Source organism: Nyctereutes procyonoides, unplaced genomic scaffold, assembly GCF_905146905.1.
Source record: "Nyctereutes procyonoides isolate TBG_1078 unplaced genomic scaffold, NYPRO_anot_genome, whole genome shotgun sequence".
NCBI classification, from domain to species: Eukaryota; Metazoa; Chordata; class Mammalia; order Carnivora; family Canidae; genus Nyctereutes; species Nyctereutes procyonoides.
The window spans coordinates 27,100,083-27,122,939 of record NW_026575049.1 but is presented as its reverse complement, the minus strand read 5'-3'; the positions used below and the strand labels follow the sequence as shown (position 1 = coordinate 27,122,939).

The following is a 22,857-nucleotide window of genomic DNA, read 5'->3' as shown; positions in this document are numbered from 1 at the left end:
GATGCCCATAGCAACATTCTTCATAACAGCTACAAATGGAAACACAATCTGAACTGAATAAAAATTAAGAGACCATATCCAAACATTTGTGAAACACCTCAGTGTGCAGAGGGAAATCTATAGCCTTAAATGCTTATGTTAGGAAAAAAGGTCTCATTTTCATTCAGTTCAAAATATTTTCTAAGTCCCTTTGAATACTTCCTCTTTGACTCATGTGTCTTCATGAATTGAATATATAATTGGCCTTTGGTTTTTTTTTTTTTCTTAAGTAGTCTCCACGCTGGACATGGGGCTTGAACTCATGACCCTGAGATCAAGACCTGAGCTTAGATTGAGAATGGGTTGCTTAACTTACTGAGCCTCCCAGATGCCCCTCCTTATGATTTTCTTAATAGTAATTTTTTATTTTTTAAAAGATTTTATTTATTTATTCATGAGAAACACAGAGAGAGAGAGAGGCAGAGACATAGGCAGGGGGAGAAGCAGGCTCCATGCAGGAAGCCCAACGTAGGACTTGATCCCAGACCCCAGGATCACACCCTGAGCCAAAGGCAGACGCTCATCCACTGAGCCACCCAGGCATCCCAGTAATTTCTTTTTTCTAGGTGACATTATTGTAAGAACACAGCATAGAATACATATAACATACAAAACTTGTTTAATCAACTGTTTGTGTGGCTGTAAGGCTTCCAGTCAACAGTAGGCCATTAGTAGTTAAGTTTTGGGGGGATTCAAAAGTTATACATGGATTTTTGAGGTGAGAGGTACGATCTGTGTCCCTAACCCCTGTATTGTTCAAGAGTCAATTGTATGCTTACATTTTGAGGACTTGCAAAGTCTCCTACAAATATTTACCCCTGTTTAGAATCACGCTATATCTCTCAATGGTGGTTCTCAAGTTTTGTTTTATTTTGTTTTAATAACAGATTGATTGAGCCATAATTCATATACTCTGAGCCTTCATTTCTTCACCAAGACAAAGGATTGTTTAATTTTTTGGAATAATGATAACATGCATAAAAGTGTCTAGAATGATACTTAAGGGTTTCTGTTCTATGTTTTCTTAGGTTCTCTATTTGTTTATTTGGCATCTAAGGCAAAATTAATGGTCAGAGTTGTTCACGTCTCCCCCGTAACCCAGAGTGCTCTGAACCACTGACTTCTCTAACTCTTGCACACTAAGGCAGTTTTTTTCCTGCACTAAGTCACCCCAGGGCCAAGTGCCAGACAACTAGGGATAGGCTCTATGCCCCAAAGCCCACCAGAATCACTCTAACTAACCTTAACCTGTTTACACTTTCATGCCTAATCTTTTGTAAAGAAATCCCAGGAAAGACTGTGGTCTATGCCTTCCCCTTGCTCTGTTCTGCCTCCTGACGGACCCTGATGCTTCCTCCTGTCGCTCTGTGTGGCGTGCTGGGCCTCTGTTTCTAGAGCTGTGAGTACCAAACTTTTATTTCGAAGGCACTGGCCTCTCTGTGTAGTCACTCAGTCTCCTTCATAAATTAACACCTGGACACAAATTAGTTCCTACCTCAATAAATGCTGGTTTCTAACGGAGGGGTGGGGAGCAATCATGTCTTAGGGTTTTTTCTTCCATGGCTAACAACCTATCTTCCCCACAGATATTAGCACCATGCTGAACTCATCATCATAAGGTGGAACTTCATCAGGGCTTGTTGAACTGAAAATTTAATTCTGTCCTTTCTTAAGATATTACTTGATGCCAAGGCCCAGGCTAGCTCTACAAGGGTAAACGAGGGTGGCAAGTTATGTTTGAATAAACCCAAGAAACTGGGGCTTGGGAGATCATAACCCAAATGCCTACATTTCCCTTTTAGGTAGTTAATGTACCTTTGGTGACATTCTGTGTTTGTGAGCTATCTGGTAAACTCTTCTTGGCCAAAGAGTCTTTCTCAGTGGTTGAACTTATACCAGGAGACTCCAGGAGAGGAAAAAAAAAAAAAAAAAGAATAGATTTAGTAGAATGGTTGTGAGAGGAATATAGTGTGAATGACATTTCCTACACATTTCTCATTGTTCTTGGTGACAGAACATGTGAAGGGAGACTGTTCAGTATGGCCTGAGCACTCAGCCCTCCAACCCAGGAGCAAGGCCAAGAGGTGGCTGATACAGAAAATGCAGGTGCTGGGGATGGAGCAGGCCGGGGTGCCAGTCCCAGGCCTGTCCCCCAAAACAGCTGGTAATCTTAGACAAGTCCCTGAACCTCTTGGTTGTCTTGGTTTCCCCCTAGGTTCTTAGGAGGATTAAGTGAGTTCATGTAAGCAAAGCACATGAGTGGCTCATGGGAAATGCTCTGTGAGCATTGCTGCCATCGTTCACACAATCAATCCTGGCACCTCCATCAGGGGACATTTTACTGAGCAACTGCTACTATGTCTGCCACTGGGCACACCCTGGAACCTAGTCCCTGCCCAGAGGGGCTCCCAGGCTAGCAGAGGAGAGAACGATAAATAGACAGTTACATTAAGGGGTAGAAAGTATCACATAGTCCTTAGAGAGGTAATGTAAGTTGGGGTTAGGTGAGTGTCAGAGACTCAAAATGACAATGGTTCAAACTAGGTAGAAATTTCTGCCACAAAACAGCCTGAAGGTGGGCGATCCGGGGCTCGTTCGGTGTTTCTGCTGTATAAGTCCCAAGGGGCTCTGATTTCTTCCAGCTCATGGTTACAACTTTCCTAAGATAGGAGTCCTGTTCCTAGGGTCCAAGAGGATCTCAGGTATCGGGGAACAACTAAGTCTGCCACTAGCAGTAGGAGCAGAGTCTCATCGGAAGCCAGAGTGGGGAACGCTCGATTCCATCTGGGGGAGAGCTGGAGGGCTTCCAAGGAGAGAAGACACTTTTGCTCTGTCTTTAAGGATGAGGAGGAGTTTGGCAACGTTAAACAGATGGCCCACCAAGCGGCAGACAAGCAGTCCACCAGCCTCAACAACCACTTTGCTTGTATATAAATACGATATTTGAATGGGGAGAGCGCCGCAAGGGCTTCCTGTGTACCATGCAGCCGGCTGTCCAACAGCTACTGATTTTTATAGTGTTAAAATGTGTGCTGGGATGTGTTAGAGAGAAAACGCTCCTGGCTCGATGAAGCTTCACGCTCCTTGTTAACAGGCCTCAGAGAGATCAGGAGTCCAGCAGAGAACAAATGCACTTAAATAGATTTAAATCCTGGGATTATGTCTATTTGTTGGAGAGGCAGCATGGCAATGCAGAAGGAGCTCAGTAAGCTGTCTGCTGAAGTCAGCTGCGTGGCCTGGGGGCAGGTGTTCACTACTTCGAGTCTCTTGCTCCCTTTGTCAAATAAGATAATAATTACCTGCCTTGAAGGGTGTTGTAAGGCCTGGAGAGAACACTTCCCCATTTATTCTCTTGGGCTTTGACCAGTAACCCTGCGAGGTGTGAGGCAAGGCGTCTGTTATGCAGGTGGGGGGTGAGCTAAGACGGCTCTGGGATCCCTCCTCACCAAGGCCCAGAGGGAGATGGAACCCCCTTCTGCCCCATGTGGTCACCCTGCTGTTCACATTTCACTTGCTGAGGCCTCAGATGTGATGGGACAGGGCAGCCAGGGAGCCTATTTTTGTTGTTGTTGTTGTTTAAAGATTTTATTTATTGATTGATTGAGAGAGAGTGCACAAGTAGGAGGGGAAGGGGCAGAGGGAGTGGGGGCAGGCTCCCTGCTGAACAGGGAGCCTGACATGGGGCTCGATCCCAGGACCCCGAGATCAGAACCCGAGCCGAAGGCAGATGCTTACCTGGCTGAGCCACCCACGTGCCCCCAGGGAGTCTGTTTTGAGCCAATGTGAGATTCAATCTGGGGCTGCCCAGAAGTGTCTGGAGGGCAGGGGACTTTGCAGATCTGGTATTAGCAGGTATGGACATGAGCTGGAGGAGTCGGGGTCATGACTGTTAATACCCTTATTGTACCCATGCTCTGGAACTTGGGAAAACTCTGGTAAAATGAGTAGACATTCTGGTAGGATTCGACTGAGCAATCTCTGAGGCATTTCCTATCCCTGGACTGAATCTGCAAGAACGAATGTCAGTTGTGACGTCCATTTTGCAGATAAGAACATAGAGGCTCAGTTTTGTTGAAAGCTGTACAACTGAGAGGTGGCATCACATAGAGGGAATTTTCGATCTTCTGGAACCAAGCTCATGTGTTTTCCTGCCTTTACCTATGGCTCCATGGTGGTCCTTCACTCCTAGCTCCCATATTTTGTCAGGCAACTTCGGTAAGACTTATTCTTCCTTTAACCCAGACCTCTCCTCCAAAGCCTGGTCTTGCAGATTGAACCACTTAGGTATCATCTGCATCCACGCTTCTCACAGTCATCTTAAAGGTAAACAAGTTCAACTCGGTAGCTTGCCCCTACACCAAATGGCTCCACTCTCCCTCTTGGTGAACGGGACCATTCAGATGCTTAAGCCATTCAAAGGGGAAGCATCCTTGGCTCCTTCCTTTCCTTCCCTATGCCACCTCCCCATTCCCAAAGCAAATGAGTTAGACCATGTTGAAAGACCTGGCTACAAAACACATTTCAGGTCTTTGCCTTTTACCACCTGCTGTCACTGTCTCTTCCTGAGACAACTACAAAAGCCTCCTTACTGGTCTTGTGTCCCCTACTGTTACATTCCTCTTATTCAGAAGACAATGTGATCTTATAATCTTATAAAAATATAAATTAGATGGTGTCATTTCCCTATTTCATGGATTCCCGTAGCACTTAAATTATATCCATATTCCTTACTATGACCCTCAAAACTGGATAGGACCTGACCCCTGCTACTTCCCCAGCCTTGACCCCTACACCTCTTTCCCACTTGTGCTAGTGACAGTATCATTGGCCTTCTCTCTGTTCCTTGACTATCTCAAGCTCTTTTTTTTTCTGCCTCAGGGCCTTTGCACATACTGTTCCCTTTTTCTGGAAGGTTCTTCCATTCACTTTTTTTTTTTTTAAGATTTTATTTATTTATTCATGAGAAACACAGAGAGAGAGGCAGGGACACAGGAAGAGGGAGAAGCAGGCTCCCTGCAGGGAGCCCAATGTGGGACCCCAGGATCATGACCTGAGCTAAAGGCAGATGCCCAACCACTGAGCCACCCAGGTGCCCCTCCATTCACTCTTTTAATGGCTGAGTTCTCATCCTTTGGTTCTCAGCTCAAATGGCTCTTCCTGGCAGTGTTATCTGTCACATGTGCACCCTTCCTTCTCCACATACACAAGACCCATGCCCCAAGGTGAAAGACTTAAGGTACTCCACTCAACTTCTTTTGTGGCTGGCATGCAGACATTTCACCTACGGTCTGTCCTTTAGATGCACTACACCTGCCTGACACTTCAAAGTATAAATGACCAACATGACGAAGTGGCACCATGCAGACTCCAGTTTGGGGAAGACTGCTGACAGGAAGCAGAGTGGAGCTTTGAGCATCCAGGAACACTGGTCAGGGCATAGCAGCATACCCTTCAGGAGTGGGACGGTTTGGGCATCATTCTTGCTGGCATGGCCTCTGAAACTAACCCACTGGCCCTCCCAGGGGAGCGGTGCACAACTGTTTTCCTTTAACACATTTCTTCCTGAGGAGATTTCCATTGTTTGCAGGTAAGAATTCTGATGATGCCTCTTTATAAAGACCTTCCTTGATGATCTTCTCTAATATTTGTTAAATGAATGAATGACCCCACCTTTAAAAGGTAGGAGCCCTTATTTATAGCCAAGCCTCAGGGTGAAAACCCTATGCAGTTAGAGGCTTTTTCATTCCCACTGGGCCAACCCCAAATCTAAGCAAGGGAAGGGCAAATCACAGGTCAGACTTAAAGCAACTCAACTGTGGACTCTTAGAAAGATTGTTGCCATTGAAAAACATTTGGAACACAGCTATTTCTGTGAGCAGATGGGAAAGCCGGTCTGCTATAAACAAGTGAGAAGCTCTGTCCTCACCCCGGAATTCCACTAGTTCATCCTGGTTCACCCAGTAAAACTTCAGCTGCTTTCAAGGTTGGAAAGCTTTTGATTATTTCTATTTCTGGGGCAGAAAACTGGATTTTTAGTTGGGTTTCTGAAATAATCGTCAGATTTTATGTATTTCAGTACAAAGGAAATACATTTTGTTTTACACAGTTGTGACAGGCAGTGCTAAAAAACATTAATAATATTTTGACTTTGGTCTCTGAGTGACAGCTATCCCTCTGCAGTGCCTGCTTGTCTACACATCTTCGGGGAGGACACTTATAGAGAAAGCACCATTATAAACTAAGCACAGGACCAAGACTTTACACAGGGAGCCTGGGTGGCTCAGTTGGCCAAGCATTTGCCTTCAGTGTGGGTCATGATCCCAAGGTCCTGGGATCAAGCTCCGCATCAGGCTCCTTGCTCAGGGGGGAGTCTGCTTCTCCCTCTTCCTCTGCCTGCTGCTCCCCCTGCTTGTGTTCTCTCTCTGTCAACTAAATAAATTAAATATTAAAAAAAAAGATTTCACACAGATGACCCCATTCATAAAGTCAAGAAGTATTCGTTGAGTGCCTTCTTTGTGCTAGGGTCAGTTCTAGGAACTAGAGATAGAACAGTGAGTAAAGGGGCCCTGTCCTCATGGAGTTTACATTCTAATAGAGCCTAGACATAAACAATACATAAATCCCCCAGCAAGAGCACCAGTCTGTGAGCAGCCCTATACAGGGCACTAAATCAGCCATGTGATGAGAGTAGCTGGGAGGTCAGGATCGCTGTTGTTAGGGCAATATCCATGAAATTAGACTCTGAAGGACAAGGAAGAGCCAGCCATTCCCTTGGAATTCTAAGGAAAGCACGTTGAGGCAAAGGTCACAGTACAAGGGCCCAACTGGACACAGGCCTGCAGTGTCCAAGGGGCAGAAGGAAGTCTGACGGGCTGATGTCTGGCACCAAGGGAGTGAAAGGATGTGAAGAGGCTGGAGGGGGAGGCGATGGTCAGATTCTGCAGGGTAGTCCAAATCAGGCTAAGGAGTCTGGATTTGATTCCAGTGCACTGGAGAAGGCACTGAAGTTTTTTTTAAACCTTGTTATTTTTATCTGTATGTTTTTAAAAGATTTTATTTATTTATTCATGAGAGACAGAGGGAGAGAGAGAGAAAGAGAAAGAGGCAGAGACACAGACAGTGGGAGAAGCAGGCTCCATGCACGGAGCCTGACATGGAACTCAATCCCGGGTCTCCAGGATCACTCCCTGGGCTGAAGGCGGCGCCAAATCGCTGAGCCACCTGGGCTGCCCGCCACTGGAGGTTTTAAGTGGAGAACAATCTCATCTAGTGTATGTCTTTGAAAACGTCACTCTGGTCACTGTGTGGAGACCAGGCTGGGGCAAGGGTGAAAGAGAGGAGCCCGGGAAGAGGCTGCTGCCCCTTTCTGGGAGACAATTGATGCTGGATCTAGCAACCTCCTGGCAACCTCCTCCCGCCTTGCACATTGAGATCCTCCCTGGTGAGGCCCAGGGGGTGACTGGGTACGCCAGGGTGGGGAGGCAGATTTGGGTGTTACTGGCACATGGGTGACATTTAAAGCTAGAGGACCAGGGATCCCTGGGTGGCTCAGCTGTTTAGCACCTGCCTTTGGCCCAGGGCGTGATCCTGGAGTCCGGGGATCAAGTCCCACATCGGGCTCCCTGCATGGAGCCTGCTTCTCCCTCTGCCTGTATCTCTGCCTCTCTCTGTGTCTCTCATGAATAAATAAATAAAATCTTTAAATCAATCAATCAATCAATCAATCAATCAATCTAGAGGACCAGATGAGACCCACATGGGGAGAATACATAGGTAGAGGGGAAGGGGCCATGTCAGACCGACTGACAGGACAGGGAGCCAGCCAGGAAGGAAGGCACTCACAAAAGTCTGGCAACATAGAAGCCAAGAGAAAAGAGCATCTCAAGAAGGTGGGAGCAGCCAACCACATGACAGGGACTTAAAGTGGTGACATTAGTGTCAGAGCCATGGAGGCTGCACAACTGCAGTCTGAATTGGGGGAATGTTTGGATGGCTCATTGTATGGATGGTTTCTGTGATGTGTCCCACATGGATGCAGGTAGGCTAAAGATTGTTGTTTGTGAGACTCGTGCTGCGTAAGTGACCTCAGGAGTCTGGTTAGTTGACATTAGTTGACCTACTAGGTTAGAACTGGCCCTTCTGGTCTGGACGCCAAGAGCTATAAAATTTGCCTTGCAGCCTCCAGGTTGGGCTAGCTGCCCCAGAATCCCAGAGGGGAGCCAAGCACACCTAGCCCAGGCTCCTTGAAGATGTAAAGACATGATAACATAGAAATGCAGCTTGCTCCAAACTGCCATAGGCAAACAAATGTTTCACTTCAGACCCCAGTCATTTGCCCTACAAATACTTATTTGCCCTATAAATAGGGCCCTTATTAGGGTCAGTTGAAATTAATAGGGACAGTTGAAGTCTCATTGGAGGGGAGGATGCTTGGCCCAGACCTCTCCATCAGGACTCCAGCCTGGCTGTCTCCAGGGGGCTCCCCCCAGTGATGAGGTTGGATGTCGTAAGTACCAGATTTGATATAACTTTGCCTTATTCTCTTTTCCTGCTTACTATATCCCTCATGTATGTGCAGATTTCCCTTATTTTTGTTTCTGTTAGATTTTTATAATATCAATAAAGTGGTTTTTTGCCCCTTAAAACTGAAGAGTATGGCTCCCGTGAATCTTTTCTTCAGAACAGAGAGCAGGCTTTAACCAGAGACCTTCAACCCCTATGGGGACATGAAGACTTTCCAAGGAATACTGGGATTGCCAATTAGAAGGATGTCCATTGCCAGATCCCCAAATGTCCTCACATCCTGTTTTCGAAAAGCGATTCTCCTGAGAACACGTGGGAGTTGGCAGTGGGCCTTTATCCCATTTTACAACAGAAAGGCACACCCTTCACCCATTCATTTCAAATACCTGGTGAATGTTCCAGGGTGGAAACACCGCCCACCCAGCTCCAAGCAAAGGGGAAAGGCTGGTCTAATGATGAGTCAAGCCTCATACCTCCTATCCTACTTATTAAGAACAAAGGTATTAGAAACAAGGATGTGGGTCTACAGCTTAAAGATTAGTGGGAGACACAGCCATCAGAGCAATGACTGAATAATTCCATAGTTTGGAAGGAGAGGGCTCTGAGCGCACAGAACAAGGGACAGAATGTGGAGCAGGGTAGAGACCGCTGGCCCCGAGGCTTCAGCTGGGATAGGATGAGTGCTTGTCCCCTGCACACTCCTGCAAACAGCCAGAGAGTGAATGTCTACAGCTTTGCAGGCCATAAGGTCTATATGACAAGTACTCAACTCTGTCATTGGAGAGCAAAGATCATCGAAGACAGCAGACAACCAGTGACCTCAGCTGTGTGCCAGTAAGTGTATTACTTACAAAAACGGGCAGCAATGGGGCGCCTGGGTGGCTCAGACTGTTAGGTGTGTGTGCCTTCGGCTCAGGTCATGATCCTGGGATCAAGGCTCATGTCGGGCTCCCTGCTCAACAGGGAGTGTGCTTCTCCCTCTCCCCGCTACTCATGCTCAATCTCTTGCTATCTATTTCTCTCCAAAATAAATTAACATCTTTAAAGAAAAGGGGGGGCAGCAAAAGGCCTCATTCATAGTTTTCCCAGGCATTTTTTTTCCAGCTCTCTGGAAAAAGTATGCCTTGCTAGGTAGTATTTGGCAGGTTTCATGTTACCAAGGGGAGGAGATGCTGATGATGCTGGTGGCAGTGGGGGAGGGAGTGTTGGTAGGTACAAAGGCCAGGTGTTGGTAGGGGATGTGATGTCTACAAGGAACTGAGAGAACAACCCTGCAGGGGGACCCCAAGAGCAGAGGAGGGTGGGGATAGGGCTGACAGGTCATGGCGGGGCCACACAGATCAGTCTACCCCAAGGCAAGAGGAAGCCTTCTGAAGTTTGGGAGGTATTTTTCATTTGGGCTGGGGGATGGTGTTTCTGGTAGGGTGAGTAGGGCGGGACCAGGGGGTGACAGTATAACATAATTAGATCTGCATTTTGAAAAGATTGCAGGGTGCTCGCTTTGGTAGCACATATACTAAAATGGAAAAGACTGCAGGTATCCAGGATCCTATGACAACAGAGAAGGAGCTCAAACTGAATTTGGGGACAGGAGAGGGGCAAAATGGAGGGGAGAGGTGGTGCTGGAGCTACCTAGGAGGGAACATCACAGGGCAGAGAGGGGCAAGGTGGTGTCAAGCATGATGTGGGAAACAAAGGCAGAAGACAAATCAAGTTTCCTTACTCCCTACAGCCCACTGACAAGTCCTTGAAACAGGCAGAGTGACCTTCTTCTAGGAGCTCAGCTGCCTCGATGTTAATACTTGGCAAAGGGCAAAAGGCAATCCTAGCCCGACCCCCACGATCCTGTGAATCTACTTTAACATATAAACATTCCTTTGGAAACTTCCTTTATCTCTAAACCCCCCAAGATACGTGTTGGCAATCATCCTGCAAGCATATGACCCACCGACAGACATCTGAAGGGTCTCATGACTAAGGGTTTATCAGACAGTGAAATGACCTTATCCCAACAATAGCTAGCTCCCTCAAGGTCCTGGAAACCTTGCTTCCAAAATTCCTTAGACTCAGGTTCTCCCTAACCCCTTCCCCACACGGAAGTATATAACGGCCCAGCCACCTGTCACAACCCCAGTGCAGCTCTTTCTGCCCATGGCTCCTGTCCCTGTGCTTTAATAAAACCACCTTTTTGCATCAAAGACGTCACAAGAATTCTTTCTTGGCCACCAGCTTTGAACCCTAAACATCTTTCGTACATCAGATAGGAGAGCCAAGTGCAGGTTTATGATGAGGAGTGATAGGCAAAAATACGAAAACGCTTTGAGCTGAGCCTACATTTAGAAACTGCTTCTGTTCCTCTCATCCCCCAATCACTGCACTTCTGTGGGGTGACCCTGCAGTGCTCTACTCACTCACACAGACCTAGAGTGACCCGGATCCCTCCCCGAGATGATGGACAGGGAGTGCAGAGATGTGGAACCAACTAGAAGTTATTGCAGCTTTTGGGGATACAAGGGGTCCGGGTTTGTGCCCCTCTACTCACCTTAAGGCAATGGATTTTCTTGTTCTGGATAGACATCTGGGAGATACATCTCTTAGAAGTGAACAAAGAGAACTCTCTTTCTAGAGAAGAGAAAAATGTGCTTCAGTCCCTTCTGGTCTGGGAGCTGACACTGCAGACCAGGAGTTCTGACACAGCCCCCTCCCTGGAGGCAACAGCCATAGCAGGACAATGGACCTCAGGCAAACTGTCATTCAGAGCCTCTGTAATTCCCTCTGCTGAGTGACCTTGGGCAAGTTACCTAACCTCTCTGATCCTGCTGGAGGTCTGAACACTACCTACCTTTGTGGGGCTGCTGAACAAAATTAGAGTAAATCATGTATACAGAGGCTAGTACACAGGGCAAGCAGTCAACCCACATGAAGAAAAAAAAAAAACAAGTACTGGCTTCAAAAGAAAAACAAAAAACTCAAAACCTCGAAACACTGAAATGAATAAATGTTGAATTAATCCCTTAGAAAAGTAACAATCATCCCCAGGGAGTGTCATTAAATTTGAAGACCCTTTACAGGTTACATTTTTTTTTTCACTTTGAAATTTCTGTGTGTCCATGGTGATTGCTGGGAAAGGGAACATATTAAGTGGGTCAGTAAATGTAAATGCTGAGAAAAGCAGCAATGAAAATGCCGGGCTCAGGAGGAGTAGCGAAGCTATCATTTCCACTCAATAAGGCAGCCGTGCTCTTCTCTGAGCACTGCCTTCCCTGGGCCCTGCGCCAGTGTCTCGCAAACTGGACAACATTCAGAGATCCTGGGGGGGGGGGGGGGCGGCGGTCACCGCAGAGTCCGCTTTAGCCCTTCTAGAGATGCTGATGCCGCTCGTCCTTATAAGCAGCATGTGACAGGCCTTGCTAGAGCCCCTCCAGGGACAGTATGCTTCTCAGGAGGCCCCCCAGTCCTGCTGAGTGACCTCAGTTTCCCTAAGGGAGGTAGGCTGAGAGGGGAGAACCATGTCCTTGGCCACAGAGGCCACCGGCTGACAAGAGCAGGAGGCTGATTAGTCGTCTGGGCAAAATCCTGGCCCCCAGTTGTGCCAGGAAGCCCTGGGCGCAGGAACCTCTCTGCACCTCAAATCCTGCTGTAAGATTAGGGTGACAGGCTCACTCGTGAGGTTCAGGTAGGGATGACACAAAAGAACCCAACCAGTGGCTGGTGCAAAGAATGCAGCCAGTGTACAATAGCATTATTTTTATTGTTAATCAGAGTACCACTTTGTGGTCAGACTCGTTCTCTACAGCACGAACTGTTTGCACTATATTTAAGACAAAAATAATTTTCTCACTCCTATCTTCCACTTCCAAAAAGTCCTGTGTGTGGTTAAGGGACTTTATTAGTGGGGTGTTGTCTGCCCCCTGGGTCCTATTGACCCATGAAAGATAGGGCTTCGCTGCGACTCTGGGGTGCACCCATGAAATGGGTCGATATGCCCTTGCTGGAGGAAATATCTGCCAAACTCAGCATGTGTCTCTCTGGCTTTGCAGTCCTGAGTTTGGATTCTGGCCTCGTCACCCATGGGCTGGTTACCCGTTAAGAGTCCTCTCACGGCTGCCATGAGGAATGCCTCTAGGTCTTCTCACATGCTGTTCCCTCCATCTGGAACAGTAATTGTCCCCTTCACTTGTCTAAAATACACATCCTTCAAATCTCAGCTTGCATGCCACTGACTGACCATCTCAGGGCTAGACTGGGTATCTCTCCCTGCGCCACCGCAGTGCCTAATCCATGGCAGTGTGACTGTGGGACCTAAATTTTCCACTAGACTGCACTGCCGGGGCATGCGTGTCTGGCACACAGGGCCCTTTATGCACCTGTTGCGTGCCATAAGAAAGTAGGCCTTGGGCAACTTGCTTCTCTGGACTCTACTTTCCTTATCTGTGAAATGGATTTAGTGTGTACTCAAGCTGGTTGTTGTGAGATTAAGTACATGGATAAAGACCCAGCATGGAACCTCACCCAGAGTAGACACCCAGTCACTGGCATCCCTCAGTATAATTAACATAAAGTTCCACCTCTGTTTCCCAGCTATTATGTCGTGCTGACTCTAGAATTCCTAAGCGAAAGCATTTCAGTCATGTTGGTGGCTAGTTTGGGGGAATGTGAGAGGGAACCCAGCCAACACTAAGGCCCTAGCCTGCCAGGCCCTGCCCTGCCCCAACTGGATGGTGGCAGGAATAAAGGGGGCCCAGATCCACAAGGGGTACCTTACTCTTTAACAATCTTCTCTGAAGAATTATTTTTTCTCTCCGGAATCTCTCTGGATCCAGTTCTGAATAGTCCCAGCTGTTATAGCTCTGCAGGCAAGGGTAGATACCTAACAGGGAGTGAAGAGTGATCATGAAAACTTCCATAGAAGAGAAAGGAGGCAGAAAACAAGACAGAGCCTCTCCTCTCCCTCCCCCACTGGTCCTGGGGAAGGGGGTTCAAGCCTTAGCCCCATCCTACACTGGGCCTGTGGCCTTGAGGAAGCCACTTCCTGCATCTCTGCATCTATAGGAAGCTTTGGTGGCTTCCTCTGGAAAAGAGATGGCGAGGTTCGCCTGGCACCCCCAGACAGTGTGGGTATGACAACTGGATCACACCAGGACACGTGATCCTGTGCTGTCCAGATGTGAAGGCATTGTAATCACTCCTTTTCCTGGAGTGATTATCTCCTCTCTTCCTGTTGGACTATGAGCTCCCGAGCACAAGACCTGGATCTTATTCACCTGTGCATCTCCAGGGCTTAGCACTGGACCTAGCACATGATAAATAGGAGATTAGTAAGTATTTGCTCAACATATTATCATACTTAGCTAACCAGAAACGGGTTCTCCCTAAATATCTGATGGTGATGTTTATGGGGTTAATGCTCTTCTTGTAAGAAAACCATGTGGGGGCACCTGGGTGGCTCAGGGGTTGAGCATCTGCCTTTGACTCAGGTCGTGAGCCCAGAGTCCTGGGACTGAGTTCTGCATTGGGCTCCCTACAGGGAGCCTGCTTCTCCCTCTGCCTGTGTCTCTGCCTCTCTCTCTCTGAATAAGTAAATAAAATCTTAAAAAAAAAAAGAAAAAGAAAAAAAAAGAAATCTCTCTCAGAAAGATGCCTGTACTCCCATATTCACTGCAGCATTATTCACTACAGCCAAGACGTAGAAACAACCTGACAGTCCATGCATGGATGATGAATGGATAAAGAAAATGTGGTATATACACATGATGGAATATTATCCAGTCACAGACAAGGAAGGAAAATCATACACTGCAACAGCATGGATGAACCCTGAGGGCATTATGCTAAGTGAAATAAAGCAGACAGAGAGACAAATACCATATAATCTCACTTATACATGGAATCGAAAAAGCCAAGCTCATAGAAGCAGAGAGTACAATGGTGGTTGCCAGGGCTGGGGATGGAGAAAAGGAAGAAATGTTGGTCAAAGGGTATAAACTTCCAGTTATATGAGGAACCAGTTCCAGGCATCTAATGTACAAGCATGATGACTACAGTTAATAACAGTGTGTTGTATATTTGAGCATTGCTTTGAGAGTAGACCTTAAGTCTTCTCGCCATAACAACAAAATGGTAATTATTTGGTGAAGGATGTGTTAACTAACCTTATCATGGTCAACATTCCCCAATAGATGCCTGCATCAAATCATTACTTTGTGTATTTTAAGTTTACAGAATGTTGTACATCAATTATAATAATATAGCTGGAGAAAATTTTTTTTCCCTGTCAAAAGAGGCTTAATGTGCCTAAACAATCTATAAAACAACGTGGCTTCTGCTGAACACCTGCCTTCCTGGAATTTTGGTACCTGATAGAGGTGTCTATGTGACCAGCCCCCAGTATAAGCTGCGGGTGCTGTGTCTCCTGTAGGCTTCCCCAGGCAGAAACATCAAACATGTTGCTACATTTTTGTTGTAGAGGGATGAGAGCGCCCTGCCTAACTCCTCATAGAAAGAAGAGAGCAAAAGGAAGCCCACACCATGAATTCCTCCAGACTCTGCCTGTTTTTTCCCTTAAGAGTATTCCTTGGCTGGGGGCACCGGAGGCACCTGGGTGGCTCAGTGGTTGAGCGTCTGCTTTAGGCTCAGGTTGTGATCCTGGGGTTCTGGGGTCCTGGGATAGAGTCCCACATCGGGCTCCATGCATGAAGCCTGCTTCTCCTTCTGCCTGTGTCTCTCATGAATGAACGAATAATTTTTTTTTTTTTTTAAGAAAAAGAGTATTCCCTGGCTGTGTATCCTCACTTCATTGCCATAATCTTAGCCGTGAACGTAACTACATGCTGAGACTGTGAGTTCTCTGAGCAAATATCCCAATGTGGAAGTGAACTTGGGAGACCCCCAGGACAATAGGAAATGTAAAAAAAAAAGTGCTTACTTAGTGCAGTACTTAGTACACAGGAACGTCTCAATAGGCAGATGTTAATGACCTTAGAAAATATCTAGGTCCAGAAGAAAGGAGTAGGAAGGGGAGTGAAAAGTAGTTAAAAGCAAACATCAGCCTGGCACTGTGTGCACGGCAGGGATGAGGGGACTACAGTTGGGCGACACGGGGTCACCCCGGAGTTGAAGAGTGGGATCATTCAATCAGCATACGGTTTTGGGTTCCTGAGCTCTGGGTCCATTGACCCGTAGCACATGACCAACTGACCTCTGCTAAAACCTGCTTCCTGCAGATCGAGGGACACAATAAGGCAACGAGGAATGTCTCCGCACTATTTTGTGGAAACAGGGCAATCAGTACTCCTGGGGGCTCTGACCGCACACCTTACCTTCTTTAATGTCAACAGGAGCAAAGGACAACTGCCTCACTGAGAGGTGTGATGGCAACAACACACTGAGGCCCAGGCAGAAAAGTGTTTCCGGAATTGCTGCCCCCAGAACAGAGCAGGCCTCCTTACCTGAAATCCACAGGCTCATTGTGTTACAGATGTCTGATTTGAATTCATGCGTGTTGAACCAGGACTGCGGGAAACAGCAACAGAAGCTGGTGTACACGGCTTTACTTAGAAGCGATGGCAACCTCTGGTGGGGGGCGGGAAGCAGAGCTCAGGCAACATTCTGGACATTTCCACAACCAGAAAAGAGCCCCTGACTGCCAAAAGGATCCATGATTAAACTCTTTACCTGACACCACACGGCCTTCCACTCATGGAGGAGATGGGGGTGGCAATTTCCCTCTGCTGCTGGCCCACGTCTTGGCGGACCCCTGACCCTACCTGGGGGCCACACCTCAAACCTGTTGCTCGCCTTGCTTGGCCAGCAGCCTCCCCCTCCCCCAGCTCCTCTGCAGGTGGTCTGCGGCTCAGCCTTCTGCCACCTGCAAGAGTAGTCCAGATGAGGACATACCCTTGACCTGCCCATCTTGCTACCTCTGGGAGATAGCAGGAAGTACTACTACTGGGTTTTTTTCCCTACGCATAGGTGGTACTGCTGTTCCTTCTCAACTTGAGTTGATCTTAAATTACACATTTGTATCTGGCTTAATTCATTTAACAATATAATATAAGCACTTCCTTGGGTTCTTATCAACTTTTTGGAATTTTCTTTTTTTTGCCAGGAGTGACCTTCATAATATTGTGCTGAGTAGTCAAATCAAAATCATTCAACATCCCCATCAATGGATACTATCCCTTTATATTACTAATTATGTGGAATAATTATTTTGTTAAGTATCTCTCTGTCTGGCACATCGCAGGCAAAAATCTGTTGCATGCATGAGGGAAGGCAGCTTTTCCTGAGTATTCGATTATGACCTCCAGAAGATGGAATCATGATAGTAATTACAGCAGTTATAATGCGCTTGGGGTGCTGGGCGATATGTCAGATGCCTTACAAACATCATCTTATTTAATTAATCCTTAGGATAACTCAGTGAGCGAGGCACTATCACCTCCATTTTATAGATGACGAAACTGGGGCACAGAACATCGAAGTGATTTGGTAGGTGGACACTTAACTAGTATAACTGCCTTGTAGCAAAAATATATTAATTTACTTCTCAGACTCTCAGAGCGCCATTTCCCTAGATGCTTCACAACCCTGGGAATCATTCTTTTTAATCAATGCATCTAGCAGGTAAAAAGGAGTATCAAATGATTATTGTTTTATGTTTTTAATCTTTTTAAAAAATATTTTATTTATTTATTCATGAGAGACACAGAGAGAGAGAGGCAGAGACACAGGCAGAGGGAGAAGCAGGCTCCCGGCGGGAAGCCCAATGTAGGACTCCATCCCAGGACCCCGGAATCACGACCTGAGCCGAAGACAGATGCTCAACCACTGAGCTACCCAGGCGCCCCTCATCTTTACTTATCAATTTGTAAGAGTTTTTTTTTTTTTTAAGATTTTATTTATTCATGAGAGACCTACAGAGAGAGAGGCAGAGACAAAGACAGAGGGAGAAGCAGGCTCCATGCAGGGAGGCCAAGGTGGGACTCAATCCCGGGACCCCAGAATCATACCCTGGGCCAAAGGCAGGTGCTAAACCGCTGAGCCACCCAGGGATCCCTGTAAGAGTTCTTTTTTAAAAGTTTTTATTTAAGTAATCTCCACACCCAAAGTGGGGCTTGAACTCACAACACCAAGATCAAGAGTCAAATGTGCCTCTGACTGAGCCAGCCAGGCACCCCGATTTGTAAGCGTTCGCTACATTGTGTGATGTATGTGCTATGTGATTTCTGCCGTTTCTCCTTTGCCTTTTAACTCTGACTATGGTACTTTAAATAATTTATGTAGTTAAATCAGTCTTTGTGAATATATGTATATTTATACTTTTAAAATTACACGCTTATTTAAATACTACAGAAATATATGAAATGGGAAAGGAAGTCTCTTACAGCCTCATTCCGCAGTGATAACCATTGCTGAGTTTGGTAAGTATTTTTCTAGATCTTTTTTTTCTATTCAGAGGCACACATACATATATATATACACACACACATACACATTTTTAAACACAGAGTTCTATAAATTGCTTTGCTTTTTACTTAAAATATACCATATATAAATCTGCCTTATTTATTTTAACTGCTGCATTACAAGTCAGTGTAAGAATATAGCACAACTCACTGCTTACTCCCTCACAGAATGTTATGGGCATTCTATTGGCAATAGAAGTGAAGAGATATCTAGTGTGATTTTTTTTCTCCAAACAGTGCTTGATGCTCACTTTTAAGAGAGCCTCTTCATAGTGGGACTTGAATTCATGCAGCAAGAGAGAGGCGTAGTTTTGGGATATCCGGTCAAACAGCTTATTCTGGACCTCCTTGTTTGGCTACCAGGAATAAAAGTGGAGAAGGAATTACTAGAGCCCCTGGTTTAAATGGCCAACGGCTGAGATTCTGAAATATGTACTTTTCTCATGTATAGGAAACTCATTCTTGAGATATTTAACCTCATGTTATTAATGAAATAGTACACTAATTTTCATAGGATTTATAAAATAGATATATACATAGAGACAGATTGTTGAAGAAAGCACCCAAACGCTGGGCTGGGAGGTCCTGACTCTGCTTCCGGCCCTATGCTTGACCAGCCCTGTGACACAGAATGGTTCTTAACACTCAGGGAGCTACAAGACATTGTGCAGTGGCTGAGGCATGGGGTGTCTGGGTAGGTGAGGCACTGGGGAGGGAGGGGGCACAGGGGGGGTGGTCAAGGTGGCAGATGAGGCTGCAGGAGTGCTCCACAAAATCAGAGGTTTACAGCCCATGTGAAAGAGGTTGGGTTTGTTCCAGAGAAAAATAAGCAAGGGAGAGAAGCAATCAGATTTGTGTTACCTGGTACCTCTCATGAAAGATCCACCAGAAGCTATCCAACCACATGGCTCTTGGAGAAGGAGAAGAGAGGAATTTCTCTAATTCTTTATCTGAACAGAAAGACTTGAAACAAACAAACAAACAAACAACAAAAATCAAATTATTATTCCTCTTGTTTTTGAACACTCATTTTTCACCTGGAGCCACAGGCAGATTCATAATCCTCTCCATCCAAGACCCACCTTTCCTCCTTCATTCCACAGCTTGAGGCTGTTACTAATCATACCATCTTCCCGCCAGTCATCTGTAGAGTTAACATACTTGGGCGTCACCTTAAAAACAACACTTACCTTTCATTATTATTATTTTTTAAAGATTTTATTTATTTATTTGAGAGAGTGAGAGCCGGAGAGATCACAGAGAGAAGCAGACTCGCTGCTGCGCAAAGAGCCTGATGCAGGGCTCGATCCCAGAACCCAACAGGATCATAACCTGAGCAGAAGGCAGACAATCAACTGAACCACCCAGGTGCCCCACACTTACCCCCCCCTTTTTTTTAAGAGTTTATTTATTTATTCACGAGACACACAGAGAGAGAGGCAGAGATGTAGGCAGAGGGAGAAGCAGACTTCCCGCAGGGACTCCAATGTGGGACTTAATCCCAGGACCCTGAGATCACTACCTGAGCTGAAGGTAAGACGCTCAACCACTGAGCCACCCAGGCGTCCCAACACTTTAAACCTTTAAAGTAGGTGTCAACTATTTATCTTTCCAGGTGTTTTTACATGCTCTCATTTAACCATTACAATGTTTTGTCTTATAGTTTGTTTACAGTTTACGTTTTACAGATGAGGATACCAAGAACCAAAGAGCTGAAGTTACTTGTCCAAAGTAATAAGCCAGCGAGTGGCAGAGCAGGGACTGAACCCTGTAACTCCAGGCCCCTGCTCCAAGTTCTCACCTACTTCAATTAGCTACAATCAACAAACACAGATACTACACAAATGCAAATCACTGGACCAGAAGATTCTGCCGGGTTCCTAGTAAGCCTATGGAATTCTAGAACTTAGAATAGAATATCAGGGAAGTCGGAGTGATGTGGTTTTGGTATAGGTGAGGTCTGGAGCCAATGACAAAGAAAGAGTTTTTGAGACGTCTTTGGTGCAAAACGGTGGTTCTATGAAAGCACGGGGACAGAACCCTTGCTTGGGCAGAAAGAGCTGCTGCCCCGGGCTTGTGAGGGGTGACTGATTATATGCCTGCAGTGTGGGGGGAGGTAAGGAAAAGGGAGTTTTCAAAAGGATTTGCATAAGCTAAAGAGTACCTACAAGATACTGGAGGCCTTGCCATTGTCAAGTTAAAGGTTGTTTTTTCTTCTAACAAGGCATTAACATTAAGACAGTTGGGAACTTCCTGAGGAATGTCACAGGTCTCCCACCGTGGGTGAGGGAGTTGTTTGTGGGGTGTCAGTTTGTGCTTTGTCCTCAGCTAGCCCTCTGTTCCCCATCAAGAGGGTCAGAAAATTCAGATTTCATTGCGATGCCATATGGTCTTGAACCTTACTCTGATTCCAAAGCTACTACCTAAATAATATAATATTGTGTCCTATTTGTTGAATGCTTATCCTGTGTCAGGCCCTGGGCTATGCACATTCACTCCTTATCTCACTTCGTTTTTCACAATCTATGTGGTAGATACCATAGGTATCCCTGATTTATAGAAGAGGAAAGTATGGATTGAAAGTTTAGGATTCCTGCCTAAATTCATATAACCCGGAAGGCTCTGGAAGCAGGCTGCCTGACCCCGGAAACACCAAACAGGTTGCCTCTTAGCATTATGAAGAGTGAAGAGCAAAGAGATTCTGATGAGGGCTAGCTGAGGACACAACACAAGCGGACACCCTGCAACTCCAACCCCCCCCCCCCCACCAGGTGGGATATGTGTGACATTCCTCAGGCACTCCTGGCTGCCCTAAAGCTAAGGAAAGGAAAAACAAGTAGTTAATTTAGAGAGAGCACAGTCCAGCAAGACAGGGGTCTCCCTCAGCTTACAAATGTCTTAGTGATTTACAAGAACAAAGAATTTTTATCAATCACCTAGCTTCCAGAAGGAAATGGACATACAGGGCAGCTGGGGGGCTCAGCGCTTTAGCGCCACCTTCAGCCCAGGGTGTGATCCTGGAGACCCGGGATCAAGTCCCACTTCGGGCTCCCTGCACAGAGCCTGCTTCTCCCTCTGCCTGTGTCTCTGCCTCTCTCTCTCTCTCTTTCTCTCTCTGTGTCTCTCATGAATGAATAAATAAAATCTTTAAAAGAAAAAAAAAAGAAATGTACATACAATTAAATGTCCTTATAACCTGTAGCCCAAGGATGCCTGAGTAGCTCAGTGGTTGAGCATCTGCCTTTGGCTCAGAGCGTGATCCTGGAGTTCCGGAATCAAGTCCCACATCAGGCTCCCTGCATGGAGCCTGCTTCTCCCTCTGCCTGTGTCTCTACCGCTCTGTTTCTCTCATGAATAAATAAATAAATAAATCTTTAAAAAATAATAATAACCTGTAGCCCATTGACAGAGACTTGAAGTGGGAAGAGTGTAATATTCCTCCAGGAAGCTCCCAACTATCTTAATGTTAATGCATTGCTAGAGGGAAAAAAACCACCTTAACTTGGCAGTGGGAAGGCCTCCAGTATCTTGTAGGTACTCTTTAGCATATGAAAGTTCTTTTGGAAACCTCCCTTTTCCTTACCTCTCCCAACCCCCAAGTATATAATCAGCACCCCTCACAACCCCGGTGCAGCAGCTCTTTCTGCCCATGGGTCCTGTCCCCATGCTTTCATAGAACCACCATTTTGCACCAAAGACATCTCAAGAACCCTTTCTTGGTGATCGGCTCCAGACCTCACCCCAGCAAACCTCACCTATATGTCCTAACTACATCAATCCCACTTTTACCTCTCTCCTAGATGCACAGGGAGAGACCTCCTGGCTCTCCCTTCAGGCCCACGGAAGCTGAGGGCATGGTGCATTGATAAGCAACCCTCTTATGAGCAGGGAGCTCTCTGATCCCTGCTCTTCACTTTCTTTTTCACCATTCCTCCTGTTTCCTTAGAGAAAAAGTATAGTCGGAGCAGTTAAGAGCAACAATTTGGTACCAGACTGCCTGGATTCAAATCCAGCTTTTACACTTACAAGCTGTGTGACCTTGAGCAACATTCTTGAACCTGTGTGTACTCGGATTCCTCATCTAGAGGAGGCAGGGAAACTGAAGGACTCCATAAAAATATTTTCACTCCTTTCCCTGTTTCTCTTCTTGCCAGGACTTGCATCCCCACTTTACACAAGCCTCCTAATGCAGATAGTGCATCCTTCTTGTAAAGAACAAGGAGTGGATGATTTCTCTGGAAGAGATGACATCTGAGGAAGGACCAGGTGACAATGACTAGAGAAGCCATCATGTGTGTCTTCCAGACCCCCTGGTACTAGGCATTGACACCAAGAACCCCTGGCTCCAAGGAATAACACTTGGGCCTTTGTCTTTGTTCAAACCAGTTCCTGGCTGCCTGTGAGGACACATACACCAGACCACCACCCTCAACAAACACCCCAGGCCACAAACATAGACAAGACTCACATCCCTTTCCTGAGTCTCCCAGACACTGTCTCTACCTGCACTTTCCTGACATCTTCAATAAACTCTGCTTTCACCTCCTGCTGGCTCGTGTTTGCTTTCTGTCCTGTGAATAGCCAGGGCCCCTCTTGGCTGGTCCCATGGGACGCCCCCCTCCCCCACCAGGTCCTGGGACACAGCCTGCTGGCATCACAAAGAATGGAGGTGACAGTGATAGTTCCCACCTCCAGGACTGCTAGCGAGCGAGACCTACAAAATGCTTAGAATAGTGCCAGGCACTTAGGAAACACTCGCTAAGGGTGTGCTACTTCTCATTCATTCATTCCCCAGTTTCCTTTCAAAAAGGATTTCATTTCAGCCCTT

At 46.3% G+C, this 22,857-nt stretch overlaps 1 protein-coding gene across 1 annotated transcript in view; it reads right to left on the bottom strand.

Moving 5' to 3' along the window:
* The window catches only part of FAM227A (family with sequence similarity 227 member A), a 74,343-nt gene that overhangs the window by 36,296 nt on the left and 15,190 nt on the right, over positions 1-22,857 (bottom strand). Inside the window, exons 6-11 of the mRNA XM_055329425.1 lie at positions 18,891-18,992; positions 18,281-18,385; positions 16,011-16,134; positions 13,328-13,432; positions 11,105-11,184; positions 1,855-1,942 (exon numbers count right to left, since the gene is read on the bottom strand). Of these exons, the coding sequence (XP_055185400.1) occupies positions 1,855-1,942; positions 11,105-11,184; positions 13,328-13,432; positions 16,011-16,134; positions 18,281-18,385; positions 18,891-18,992 (604 nt within the window). The remainder of the gene's footprint in view (positions 1-1,854; positions 1,943-11,104; positions 11,185-13,327; positions 13,433-16,010; positions 16,135-18,280; positions 18,386-18,890; positions 18,993-22,857) is intronic.